This window comes from Grus americana, chromosome 4 (assembly GCF_028858705.1).
Source record: "Grus americana isolate bGruAme1 chromosome 4, bGruAme1.mat, whole genome shotgun sequence".
In the NCBI taxonomy this organism is placed as follows: domain Eukaryota; kingdom Metazoa; phylum Chordata; class Aves; order Gruiformes; family Gruidae; genus Grus; species Grus americana.
The window spans coordinates 13,889,174-13,903,108 of NC_072855.1; the positions used below are offsets into that span (position 1 = coordinate 13,889,174).

The 13,935-nt window shown below is 42.7% G+C and overlaps 2 protein-coding genes across 9 annotated transcripts in view; one reads left to right on the forward strand and one right to left on the reverse strand.

The window, feature by feature from the left end:
* Window positions 1–8,885, reverse strand: part of EVC (EvC ciliary complex subunit 1) — a 57,122-nt gene extending 48,237 nt beyond the window's left edge. For 2 of the 4 annotated variants that reach the window (XM_054823744.1, XM_054823743.1), the window contains exons 1-5: window positions 8,607–8,884; window positions 5,432–5,542; window positions 2,585–2,668; window positions 1,838–2,070; window positions 786–870 (exon numbers count right to left, since the gene is read on the reverse strand). In XM_054823744.1, the coding sequence (XP_054679719.1) occupies window positions 786–870; window positions 1,838–2,070; window positions 2,585–2,668; window positions 5,432–5,542; window positions 8,607–8,777 (684 nt within the window). In that variant the 5' untranslated portion in view covers window positions 8,778–8,884. Of the gene's footprint in view, window positions 1–785; window positions 871–1,837; window positions 2,071–2,584; window positions 2,669–5,431; window positions 5,543–6,914; window positions 7,018–8,606 lie in introns of those variants that run through there. The other 2 variants (XM_054823745.1, XM_054823746.1) reach the window with 2 other exon arrangements.
* EVC2 (EvC ciliary complex subunit 2) overlaps window positions 8,802–13,935 on the forward strand; it is a 77,751-nt gene continuing 72,617 nt past the window's right edge. For 4 of the 5 annotated variants that reach the window (XM_054823736.1, XM_054823739.1, XM_054823741.1 and 1 more), the window contains exons 1-2: window positions 8,803–9,137; window positions 11,917–11,971. In XM_054823736.1, coding sequence (XP_054679711.1) covers window positions 8,886–9,137; window positions 11,917–11,971 — 307 coding nt within the window. In that variant the 5' untranslated portion in view covers window positions 8,803–8,885. Of the gene's footprint in view, window positions 9,138–11,916; window positions 11,972–13,935 lie in introns of all 5 variants that reach the window. The other variant, XM_054823740.1, reaches the window with a different exon arrangement.

A 13,935-nucleotide genomic window follows, 5' to 3' on the forward strand; every position in this document is an offset into this window, starting at 1 on the left:
ACTTTCATGCTTCCTCTGTTGGATTGCGTAGAAATTTGTTCAGAAAATCCCAAAACAGAAGTATTCTCACTGCATTTAACAAATTGATTCAGAAATGACCAATCCATTTAAACAGAGGTAGGGAAAGAAGTGGAGGAGAAAGCTATATACTTTATGTCCAACTTTATATTAATTGAGCTAAAACTCAGTAATGGTAATGATGCTGTACTTGATCATAAATAGTCACCACAAACAATTGTATATATCCATTTTTGGTTTGTTTTCTTTTTTTTTTTTTTCTTTGTCAGCTTTGGATGCTGTGACTTGATATAGTCAGGTATCTATTGTTTTAATGGGTACTTTAATTCCTCTGTCATACAAAATCCGGACTATTGTACATATGACAATGGTATCGATTCAGTTGAACTGAATTTTCAATTTTATTCAAAGGACTTGGAGTCCTTGGAGTTGCAATGCACAAGCATTATACTTAAAACATAAACTCATCTATTAATTTTTATTATTATTATTTTTATGACCCTCAAGTGCTGGAGTAAAGTTTTAAACCAATTTTTTATATTATCCAGTCTGACTTCCTGTATTTCACAGTCCAATATATTCCATTATATTCTACTCCTTTGTGAAGTTCATATATATGCAGAACAGAGAGAAAAAATAAAGAGAATACTGTAAAGATGCAACTCTGCTACACTACTTCCCAGCTAGTTGATAGTTTGTTATTCCTAAACTGATATTCAACTACGATGTTCAAAACAAACAGCTATAAATGAAACATGAGTACCTACCACATGCTTTTCTTTTCTGAGTTCAGTATCAAGAAGCATGAGATCTTTCAAAATAAGACTGCAAAGGCAGAGCTTAACATCAAAGCTAAAACAAAGATATAAAAAGTGTTAATATCAATCTAAGAGAAGGTCACATAAAAGAGCAACACCATATAACAGTTTAATTTAATCACTAAATTCTCCTAAAAGCATTGCTCCTAGAACATCAGTCAAGTCACTTCATTTCTACATTGCCTTCTCTTCCAGATAAAATACCTCTATATAAAAGTAAGCAAAACAAAATAGTGCTTTAACAAAGTTGGAGTTGCAGCTCCCTTTAGAAAAAAGCAAGGTAAGTATCAGCATGAGTGACTACAACAAAAGGAAAACAAAGCTTTTAATTAAAACAGCTATAATAAGAGTGGGCATTCTGAAAATATTCTTCATTACTAGTACCCTCCCCAGCCCCCACAGTGACACAAACACAATTTTCTTTATTCTTGCTAATGAGACTACAGACATGTATGTATTCACCTCACTGTTGTGTAGCTGAAAGAAAATCAGAGCTGATAATCCATTTTGATTAGCTCTGCCTGCTCATCACTGGAGTCTCTGAGAAAGGATCATTTTCCCCGCAATGTGACGTGAGTGGTTCCCATTAAAATGCCCCTTGCTGTTCTCAAGGTACCTGCCGTGCGACTTGACGTTGTTCAGTGCAGAGGACTCCATCCAATGCTGAACACGCCACTGCATGCGTGAACTGAGTATACAAGCCAAACCAAAGGGATCTCTTTATTGTAACACTGATGTACCTTTTACAAGACTGCTTTTGCCAAACTTCTGATTCCCAGAATTGCATAAAAACCAAACCGACTTTCAATATACAACATGATGCATTTCTTCAGTCTCCTCAAGCACTTTTTAGGGTTATAAACAGATAGTACTCTTTCTATGTGGTGAATGTATGCGTTCAAGCTCAGCCTCTGGTTTACACCAGACCTTTAGTGATTGTCCTGAAAACCACTGGGGCACGTTAGGAAATGACCAAACACAAAGGCAGGCTTACTGCTTACCTCTCACACATTAGCACTTCAGGGAAGCTGGTCACCTTGAGGAAGGCTCGAGCCTGAAATCTGTCATCGCTTGTTGTGGAATGTATTGTTGTGGAGGAACTGCAGTCCTCCTTGCCTCCCTGGCTAAGGGATCCCAGGCTGCCTGACGTAGATGTCTCCATGACCTGATTAGGCAGAGCCGCCTGCTTTGGATTCTCATGCAAAGATGGATTGGATGAGCCATCTGCCAAAGGCTACAATCAAAGAAAATTTACAAGGTCAATTAATACAACACAATAAGGAGATAAACATCTCATCAATTTGCAGTGTTTGCTTTCAAGCGAAAAATTAAACAACAGACACAGCAAAAGTGTTTCCACATAAATTAAGATTCATCATACCGACAGGTTTCTGCATTGCCAGGAAAAGCATTCTTCTGTGGTGGTTATCTGCTTAGTGCATGCTTTCTTACTGCAGGGCAGATCCTTGTGGGTTTTTTCTTATGTCTCCTTGGACAGACCCAACTTCCATTAATGTTAACGGGAAGAAAAAGTCTCTTGACTGCAGTGAAAATTGACCGGACACCATGTAAAGCACTGCAGGCTTCAGGGGGAGCTGAAAGCAGCTGATGCCTTACAGAATAAGCCCTGAGTCAATGGACTATAAACAAAGATCCCTATGAAGCAGATTGGCAGTACTTGACTCTGCAATTTACTCTGACACAGAATGATTGTCATTAATTTTTACAAGTAGAATCTAAAACCTTACCCTAAATTTCTGGTTGATGGGATAGATCACTTTTGCCTTTAATGCAAATGCCGTGACGTTACTGTTCAGAGGAGACTCACTTTCCTGTATGGAAAAGAACAGAAAACCATTTGGGAACAGTAGTGGACCTGACCGTTGTTCACTGTAAGTACTGCATGCCCCTTTCGGTTACACAACTTAGAAATTCCTATTGATAAGTAACTTTTATTGACTGTTTCTGCTTTGGCATAAGAAGTCTTCTCATAAGACTCATTCAAAGTATGAAGCCCAGAAAAGAGAATTCTGTCATTACCACTGATCCAAAATGTTTTTACTCCTGCAAGGGAAAATAGGCAATAGCGGGTATTCACAAGTTATTTTCATTTTGCTTTTCCCCCCCTCTTTAGCAGCAACTAAAGATTTCAGATGAGAGACTGGAATTATCTTAATAATAGAAACTACTAAAGGATAAGCTCCACAGATATCATCATGGCTATAAATTCTGACTTCCAATTTAAATAAAGAAACAATAGATTAAACAAAACTAGTAATTTTTTCCAGGAAGAATTTTTATAGTACAACCCTTACCTATAATCTAAAGAAAATACCAACGTTCTCCCAAAGAACTTTTTATAGATAATGCATTCTTTTCATACAATCTGCTGTATCACGTAATCTGACTTTCTGCTTCTCCTCTTTCCTAGCCACTGCTTTATGCACTGGAACAATGGGATAATCAGCTTTGTTTTGTGAGGTTACATATGGCTTAATAAAAGGTTGGCTACAAGCAACAGATAGAATGTTTAAAGCTAAGCTTTAGGAGATTTCCTATTCTAATCTTTTTTGTTTTCTCAGATGAAATGAAAGAACCTGATCTGTCAAAACACAATTTTCTTTATGTAGATTTTTCTAGGAAGTATCAAAGCACTCACAGAGTCTAAAATTAGAGACGGAAAGAGACGAGCACATTACATCATTCATTAGACTCTTGTCATTGCACTTTTTCATCTCCATTTCATTTATTTCCAGAATTCCTTTTTGGATTCACTGATAAAGTTAAAAGCATGGGGTCAGCGTGTAAAAAACTTGCTCATATTGAGCACTCCCACTGCTGCAGTACACATTCAGGGACAGAAGCCGTCAAATCCATTGCTCTACAATGGCTTGAGGCAGAGCAGGTCCACTCTAAAGCCATAAAGCTGTATCGCAGTGTGCTAGAACTAACACATTCTGCTTCTCAGCAGGCACGAGTAATACACAGTTATTATTAATACAGTAATTATGGTATTATTGCAATGTGGAAGGTCTCAGAACGAAAATACTTGTTTTTCTGAAGTGCCCTAACCTAACTAAAAGCATTCTGCATCTATGCTTCTTCATGAACTGTCACTTTGATGCTAGCAACAGCAAAAGCCTCTGGGAATGGGAACAAATTAATATTTAAAAAAAAAAACAAAACCAAATTCAGTAGTTAGACAAATAGGTGTGAGAAAGTCCCTTCAAATAACAAGGTTACTTCTTAATGTGTTTAAATAAGCTACCGTGTTTGGGAAATGGATATAGTTGTTAACGATCATCTTTAAAAGACTGTGATCCCATTTCAAAAGGACTGGTAATATGCATAAAGTTGTACCATTGCATAAGTTCTCCCACAGGACTTACACTCCAAAAGAGAATTTAATCCATGCTCACTTGTTATGCTGTACTTCATTCAAGCAAAATGACCAACCATGATTTGTCACCATTCCTGATCACAAAATTGAAATGAAGATTAGTTACATGTCAGGATTTAACCCAACAGTAAAATGTTTACAATATCATCTATCTTCTCTTTGTCTTGAAACTATTTCTTGTTACAAGCGAAGCACCAGACTGGCTGGTTTTAACCGACACTTTCTGTATGTATTTAATTTACGTATAACAGACTGAATGAGTTAACTAAACTGCACATTTTTTTAATGTGCAGTTTAACTCAAAACCTTTAGTTTCACCAAAAGCAGTCAAATCAGCTTTGGGTGAAAGGCAGTGATCTAACAACTACACAGTAGGACTGGTTCTCAAGTCATTTTGAGATCATCACACACAAATAAAAGTTAATTGAAATTTTGATTAAGGGTGGCTTAAGTTTGTACCTTCCACTACTTTTCTTTCCAAATTGTTTCTCTAATTGTCTTGAATCCCAGCTAACCACACTGGTGTTGCAGTACTTGTGGTCATTTGAACTCTGCACTGTATCTTCAGCTGGTACCTGATGGGAGAACTTGCTATGCAAAAAAGCCATCAAAGATGTCACTGTTCGCAAAAATCCTCATTTTACTTCATTTATTCTTTCTTTCTCCATTGATCTACTCAGTCCAACTGAGAGCTGGAGCCTCTAAGGAGGCTCTAGAAAAAGAAGTATTTATTCCAGATTGCACCTGATGAGGGAACTCTGTTACTGTCAAAGTTTCTCTAATAAATCTCCTTTCCCAGGAAAGAATCCACTATAAACTATCAGCACTGATTTCAGTACCTAAGAACTTTTTCGTATGTCAATAGTGTTAACTTTTCCCACCAGTCTTTTGAAATTAAGGACAATGTAGAGACAAAACCAGAGAAGCCTCTGTCCAAAAAGAGCTCAGGATCTTGATTAAAATATCCAAAAAGAGTCCCCCAAGAGAAATGAAATTCATAAAGGGAACGAGTACCTGAAATGGCTGCATTTTAAGCAGCCATCAACTCCCATTCTCCTTCTTACACTTTGTCTGAACACTTTTTAAGGGCTCAATTACAAACCAAATAAAATTAAGACAGTTTGGACCAGACCCTGAATGTGCTCATTGCTACATGCAGCAAAATGGACATTCACCAACAAGAGCAGAGCTTTACCTCCAGCACCATTTCCTCTTTTGACGTATAGGGTTCTGCTTTACTTTTCATGAGTGTGTGCTCTTTTTCATCAGAGTTGAAGCTTTCCAGAAGTCTCTGGGAATCATCCTTCTGAAATTCCAAGAGAAAACAGATAAAATGTAACACTGAGATCATGCAGATTCACTGGAAACATCTTTGACAGCAGCCTGGATACATTCATGTTGCCATCCTGAAAGTTATTTCAGTATTAGTTGAAAATTTGAGAAAAATACAATCTGAAAATGAATGAGAATTTTACATATTCAGGAAGGAATAATTAAAATTAATGAACTTTATGAATTTGATTTGTCAGTCCAGAAGTAGAATTTTAATCTGAAAAGTTGTAAGAGGCTGTAAACATGTCAAATCAATCCATCTGCTCTCAAAATGTCTTACTACGGCCTATAGAGTCGAGCTCACAGTCTGAGTTCAAACTTCTCAATTAAAGCACGTTAACTAAAATAGTCCATAAGTGCCTGCAATGAAGAGAACACCCAGTATTTTTGTTCCCCTGCTATGAGGAAAAACTTCCTAAATGAAGTTCTATGTGTGGGAAAGTTCCTGTGAGGAAGAAATAACCATCACAAAATGTTCACCATCTTCCTTCCCCAAAAGCAGCCCATATCATTGGCCTTTACTTCCCTAACACACACAGACAGCCGCCGGTATGGCCACAGACTGTGCGGGAACAGACCCTCCTGCTGCACGCACTCTTCCCCATACACTAGGTAGACCAAAAAATAATACTAATGTTGGTCAATGCATCCAAACATGGCATTGCAAGGGATTTTTTTAGAGAAGGAAAAGATGGCAGCCACCCTACCTCGACTACTTTTAAAATTATTTTTCAGGTTTTCATTCCACTAACTGCTTTTTGACATAGTCTAATGATATGGCTGCAGCTCCTCCTGAATACTACCTGTGAATGCAACTGAGGTGCTACCGAGCTCCCCTTTTAGAACATTAAGAAGCTGAATAAAACTAAGTATAACTGTAATTACACTTCATCAAGCTAATCTACCAGAATACCATAGTGAGACAAGCTCCAGCTCAAAGGCTCACAAGAGCCTCCAGGCAATGTCATAACTCTAACAGGAGAATATTATCGATAGAAATGCATTACAGTATAATATATGGTCACAAGTTACCATGGCAAAGGTTTCTTCTTACAACTTTCCCAGTGTGTTCTATGCACAGATCATCAAACCAATGGGGCACTTAACTGCGTGCATCCAAGTCCCACAGATGCAGGCTGAGATCTACAGAACAGTGATTAATTGGGGCTGAGTGACAAATGCTAGTGGCTTATCGCCATGCCTGCGGCCACTACGGACTCCAGGTACTTGCCCTGCTCCCAGTGCAAGGATAAATCAGCTGCTTCGGAAGGAACACGGCGTACTTTGGTAAACTATCTCTGCTTTTACTTTGGATACAGAGGGCTTTAATACAGGTGGTTCAGTACCTGCTGTACATGCAAGATGCTTGCTCCAGAGCATCAGTGGGGCAGACAGTACGTGGAAGTCATCGGCACAGACAGCCTAAGGTAGCCGTGTTCACATCTGGGAAATAAGACCCACAGGACACAACCTGCCCGCCCCGCAGCGTGCTCTGTATGCACCAGTGGGCAGTTTATTTTGCTTTCAAAATAAACAACTCTTTTACAGCAGCACATTGATTTTAATGGCATTTAAGCACCTAAATGCATCTGAAGATCTGGGCCAGAGAGAACTGACAGCTTCTATTCCCTATTGACATAAATGACACAAAGGATAAAATTGTACATGGCTATATTTGAGTTGGTAGTGGCAGTACAATAAAGACACCACCTATTAAGGCAGGGAAAATGAGCAATTGAATCAGAGAGGCTTGCACTCACACAGGATGCATTGATCCAGCATTTGAAGTGCCTCCATCAAACCTCGTACTTAAAAGCAGTTGGGAGCAAGAGGATTTTTCTCTTATGTCATGTTTAATGACGATCAACACTACTAGATACGCACATGCAGCGGAGCTGTTACAGCTGAAAAAAGGTGTGGTTAAAAACCAAGCGAAACCAGACCCCCCACTGCGCGCTGGCAGAACGTTCTGCAGGGCTCCGAATCTCCCAGCTGTGCCAGCGCCAACCATTGCTACATCCAGTCAATCCAGCACAATTTGGGACCAAATGTGATGGGAGAAAGAAGCAGAGGTCGGTAACAGCTCTCAGAAAATATATCTGCCTGACAGCGGTTCTTTGGCTATGTGCTACTTCTGCAATCCTGGAGTCCAAACAAACACTTTATGTAATACACAGATACGAACCATCCACCACAGTCCTTAAAACAGCAAGGCAGGTAGGTTATTGACAAAATCACATGCTTCATAAAACCCTGTTAGTTTCACACCAATCAAACTGTCAGATGTTTTCTGCCTCTTCTGTTTCTCGGGTATGCATGTGTGTGCCCTCACCGCAAGGCTACGGCAGTGGGTTAGTACTAATACTCCACTTATGCTGTTTGTAAAATGAATTTGGAAAAGTTCGTCAAATGCTTTGGAAATTGGATTGTTCTTACTGTTTTAGGATGGAAATTAGTATTTACTTTCAATTATCTCACAAAGTTTCTGCAAGCTGGGTACATCTTCCATTATCCCCCCAAAACAACACAGCCTCGTACAAGAAGTGATGGCTGCAAAAGGCAACTAGTGGGTCACCTATGTTAAAGATAGAGGCCAGCAGGGCAATATTCACAACACAATACTTAAACCAGCCTCTTTTTTGAGTCAGCCCGTTTGTTTCAGTAAATCTGTAAATGAAGAACGTAGCAAAATCCTTTCCGACAGAGGCGTGTCGGGAATTACGGGGCTCCCCACCCACCACCGAGCTCACCCCAAGCCCGCAGAGTGACCGCTGCAGAGTGCGCCGCCGGCCGCGCCGCCCGCCCCGCTCCCCCGGGGCCAGCCCGGGGCTCCCGGCCCAGCTCAGGCAGTCCCGGTGGCCCGGTGCAGCGGGCAGGGCCGAGCCGGCGGCACCTCCCGGGCCCTCTGGGGCCACCGCCCCTCACAAACTAGTCCTGACTCCTCCAAGCTGGCCACCCCGAGTCAGGCCCGAGCATCCCGCGGCAGAAGGCGGATGGGAAGGCCGGCTGCCAGCCCCCCGCCCGCCGGCCCGGCGTACCTCTCTCCGCCGGCGCGGCCCGAGCGCGCAGCGGCAGAGCAGGGCGGCGGCGGCGGCGCCCAGCAGCAACCCCAGCAGGACGGCGGGGGCCAGCAGGGCGGGCAGCGCCTGCAGCGAGCGAGCCCAGAACTGTAGCCCCACTGCCCGCAGGCAGCCCCCGGCCTGAGCCATCGGGCCCGGCCCGGCCCGCACAGAGAGGAGAGGGAGGGGAGGTCCCGCTGCTCAGGGTCCCTCCGCCCCCCGCCCTCGCCGCGGTGGGAGGAGACGGATGGCGGATGGATGCGGCGGCTGAGGCCCGGCCTGTCTCGGGGGCAGCCCTACGCGCCCGCGGAGTGGCCGCCCATCGTCATGCGGAGGCTGCTGGCCGGCCTGCTGCTGGCGCTACTCCCCGGCGGGCCTTCCGCGCCCGCCCAGCCCCTCGGAGCGGCCGCCTGGCGCGCCCGGGCCGGTGGCCGCACCCAGCCGAGCCCCGCGGAGGGGGCAGGGGCGCCGGGTCCACCCCGGGAAACCTGCGGTGGGACGGCGGCTGGGGTAAGGCCGTGTGCCCGCGGGGCGCTGCGCGGGTGGCGGGTCAGCCCCTCAGCGGGACGGATCCGCGGGCCCGGGGCGGCTGATGGCGGGCGAAGGAGAGGCCCTGTCTGAGCGGGGTTTGCTGGAGGAGCGGTGGCTCGGCAGAGCTCCGGGCGCTTCCCAAGCGCTTGGGCTGGGGGCAGCGGCCCGAAAAGCTGCCAAAGGCCGGCCTGGTTAGGCCGCTGCAACGTGCCGCATGCCGACAGTGGCTCCGCTTGGCTGTTCTTCCTGACCGGAGCCATTTGATGGCTTTTTATCTAGCCACAGCACCCTTGCCCACTCGCGTCAGCCCGCTATTGGGAATGCCACTAGCGGTTTAGGATACAGCTTGTATTTTTCATTCTTTATCTGTCAAGCTGTCTCAAAATGTGTCTTTTGCCCATGTGGAGAATACCTGAGACACTGCAGTGGTGAATGGAAGGAATCATGAAAGATAGCTTGTGGTGTGATTGCAAAAAGACTAATCAGCAGGAAATAGTATTGCAAGAAGAAAAGACAACAAAAAACCTCAGCTTATTTTTCCACCAGAAAGATAAATTAATGTAAAACTTGGGAAAATGTCTGCTGGCAATATTACTGCATTAAATTAATTACTTTTGAAGTATGATGCAAGTACTGGCCCGTGGAATTGGCACTAGTAGCCAATGCAGAGCCCCTCGTGATGCCCTCGGGCATTATGGATGCACTCTGCAGCGGAGTGGAAGAATTGTGCCGAATATCCAGACTATATTTTCCAGTGCAGACTACTGAGAACTGAATGTCAGATAAGGCAGGAAAAAAACCAAGGAGTGCTGTAGTGTCATTTGTAGTTGACGCACATGGACATACGAACACCGTAGATTTTTGTGCATGAGCTGTTGTAAAACCACAGATGAATGAATGCCTGGAGTCGGTGGAAATCAGGAGCCATTTGTACACTGATTTCCTAGGAAGTAGGGCTTAAAGCTTGTTAGCTAGCAAGCCACATTTTCTGCATGCCTTTATATGCACTCAGACCACTGTCTACTTTTGTTACAGGCTCATTCGCAAAGGAACTATTGACATTTAACATTCGCATTCACATATATGCTTATAAAATGCATAAGAGTAATATTTGGGGTTTATATTTATAAACAAGATTTATTTCAACATTTGGCATAATAGACGATGGTGATGGTGTTTTATATTTTCATCAGTGTTTTACATTGGTGTCATTACATCCATTTAGTGTACCGATACACACTTCCTTAGTGCAGATAGGGCTCTAGACTGCACTAGAAATATCTGGCAAAGGTTAATTCCCTTTTAGCATGTGATTTCTATTGTTGCATATCCATACGCGTATATGGAAATACATACATATATCTATCTATCGACCAGACAATTTTTTGTTTAAGTTTGCCACTGTTGTTTCCTGTTCTATCTGTGTTTGTGAGATGCTTGGCTGCTCAAAATTCAGGGTCATATTGATTGTTTAACGAACGAGAAGAAGTTAATAATGGCCTTAGAGAACTTTGACATAACTCAGTTTGTGTACAAGAATTCTGGAGTGCAGGGAGAGCTGTACAGTGAGGTATTTGGAAATAGCCACTAGTGAAGAGCTCAGTGCCTGGCGTCTCCCAGAGCTGCATCCCGGGGCTGCTCAGCGTGCTGCATGTTCCTGCCTGTATTTGTTTCTCTGTCCTTTCTTTCTCCTCCACAAGAGCTGCTTCCAATCCCATTTGTACTTGTTTTCCAGAGCAGGAAAACCCAGGGCTCCTGGCACATCCAAATTTGTAAGATATCTTGCATTTTCTGTTATTTTGAGGGAAAGTGCCCTATCTGAAGTGAGAACTATTTTCACACAAGGTTGACTAAAGTTATAGCTCTAACAGTAATCAAAGTGATGGCTTCCCCGAGCAGGCAAAGAAGAAAATTGCCCCTAACTTGCTGTTCTGTAACAGTGGTGTTGACATGAGTCAGTACTTAACATTACTCACATGCAGTGCTTAGGAGCAAACAGAAACAGCAAGTGCGGGTCACGTCACTCAGTGGACTTAGAAGATTGCTGTTAATCAATCAGCCAACATTCCTTACTCTGTATTATCTCCTGCAAGGAAGCTTTTTTATTAAATGAAAACTTGCTTGTATGACTATTACATCTTGATCAAAACACTGGGCATTAACAATCCTTAAAAACACTGTTTTCTTCTGCTGACGTTTTAGAGCTGTGATTTCTGTAGCAATCTCTGCGGTCTGGGTACAGGCAGGAGGCTGTCACAGATTGCCTCATAAGCTGCAGGTTTTAGCCTGTGGTCCCTTTGAAAGGCTCCATGTCATGCTCTGAAGGAAAAATGAGCGTAATGTCAGTGGACTTGATCATCCAATATGGACTCGTTACTGCTGACTCCTAGTGATTGGATTTTCCTGTGTTCTCAAATCTGCCTTTGAAAATGGCAAGAAAGGTTATAAGAACAACCTAAAGCAAACCCTTCTGCTCCACTATTGCACAGAGGCTCAGTGTGATAATATGAAGTGTAAGTACCGTTTGAGCCCCAAGCATGCATAGCCATGCTCGGAGACAGCAGAGCCTCTTGACAAGCTGTGGGAAATCTCTAGAGTTATGTCGTGTCTCTTCTGGTAGTTAATTTTGGGAAACTCAAGGCTTTGTGGAACAAGGTTCTGTCTAGTTGTGAAGCATAAATTCAGCATAAGAGTTTGATGTTAGACATTCATGAAAATGGTTCTTCTTTGTAATTGCTCACTTCTGTGTTAACTTTAGGTTATTAAAGACAATCTGTGGCTTCAAAAAGAGATGAGATGTCTGGGAATGACAGGTATGTAACAGTTTTCTCTCTCTTTTCAGCGCTGTGAGTGTCCCAGGACTCCCAGGGCATGGGTGCTCAGGTGGGCAGGGGACTGAAGCTGTGCCCTGGTGGCCCACTGTCATCGGTGGGACTCTTGATCCTGGGCCATGGGCGAATGTTTGCTCAGAAGTTAGGAATAAGAGTGCTCTAGCCTCCCTAAACAGCTCATCTAGAATGGAGCCCCTGTGAGAAAACCTTAGTTTGTACCATGCTCGAATCATTTTCAGGAAGAGCCCTTTTTCCTTGTTGATCATAAGGACGTAGGGGAGTACCCTCTGATGCCCCGCATTCTCATTGTTGTAGAAAACCTGCATTACTTAAAGCTGATCAAGACCTTGTTCCTTTTCAGAAGCTAACTTAATGAGTATGCAGTTGCTAACACTGTTGCAATGCCTGCTCTTGAAGCTATTTTCAAAGACTTCTGCAGTTACAATAGCTAATATACTTTGGGACCAAATTGTTGAAGACTTATAGAAGTACAGGGTCTGAAGCGTTCCTGGGATGCTAATACTCTTTACAGTGAGTATCAAGTATGTTTGTCGCTGATCTCAGAGACACCGAGCATCTCCAGTGGTAGTTGTCTGATCTGATTTAAATAGGGTACGTAGAGAAGTCACTTACAGCTTGGAGGAGCTGTGTCTGAGGGCTGACTGCCACAGACTCTTTGTATACATTTGAATAAATCACTTAGATTCTCTGAGTCTCTGGTCTTTATTTTCATTATATAGGTATAATAAATAGTGTGCTCCCTCACCGAGTGTAGTGGAGATGGGTGCACTGAAAGGTTGTGACATCATCATACAGTGCATTAACATGGGCAATGCAATGTCTGAAATAGACCCCCCATGGGAGAAACTGGTTCCCCAAGAGATGATTTCATGACGTGTTTGCCAAGAAATTTGCTCTGAAGCAGTCATCTAGTCAGATGCCTCTAATTTATTTGCCCTGTGCCATGGCTGATCCACAAATGAGTTTATTAATTTAAATACAAAAGCAAATAATTCAGATTTGCTGAGCTTCCTTGTTTTTTTCCTGTATTTATTCAACATAATCTTTGTTACTCGCATGTTCCTTTCTGATGGGTTGCAAATTATTAATGTACCATCCACTGATGGAGGAAATGCATGCAGTTTTCTAGCACCTTCTGGTGCTAGAGAAAAAGTGGGGTGGTTGGAGGATTTTGACACATGATATCTTTTTGTTAGTGGTTGAATCTCTTCCATTTTGTTAGTAGCTAAATATACCTGTTAAAGGAGGGGCTGCTACAAGCACTGAATTGTATGCTTGATTTTATAACCGAGAACTGTCCCATTCTAATAAACATGAATTTTTAACATATTTAAAGCTAAGTTTTAGTGGTTTGCTTAATCAAGCTGTTAGACTTAATTTCTCAGTGAAAGCGGCGAAATGGAAACTACTGCACAAACCTTTGTCATTGGAAGTGGCAGTGTGCTGAAATGAAACAGTTTGTGGCAGCACACTGGTCTCAGGGTTGCTGTTGGAAGATTTTTCGAGTCGTTTCTGGATGAGAAAAAGTGATCCCAGAATAGCCCTGTGATTGGGGAAAACAGTGGATTTTTGAGAGTTGTGTTCGAGTCTGTTCTGATTTTCTCAAAACAGGCCTGGGAAGTAGATTTGTTTTGTCTTGTTGATGCCCATAGTTTCTTTGACTTTGTAACAAGAAAAGCTAATGGCAACATTCAAAACTGAAATACAGTAAATTACTACGTTTGCCTGTTCATTGTTGTGTGTAATTGAAAGGATTTTAAATTGGATCTTGTATCCTGTATGGTTTTCAGGACAGGGAATAATTCAGAACAGCAGCAACAAAAATATAGCAAGCAAGTATATTTAACTCTTTTCTTCCCCACTGAAATAAAGCAAGATAATTCAAAGCTTTGCTAATAAATTCTGGGGGAAAGCAAATCAGACTG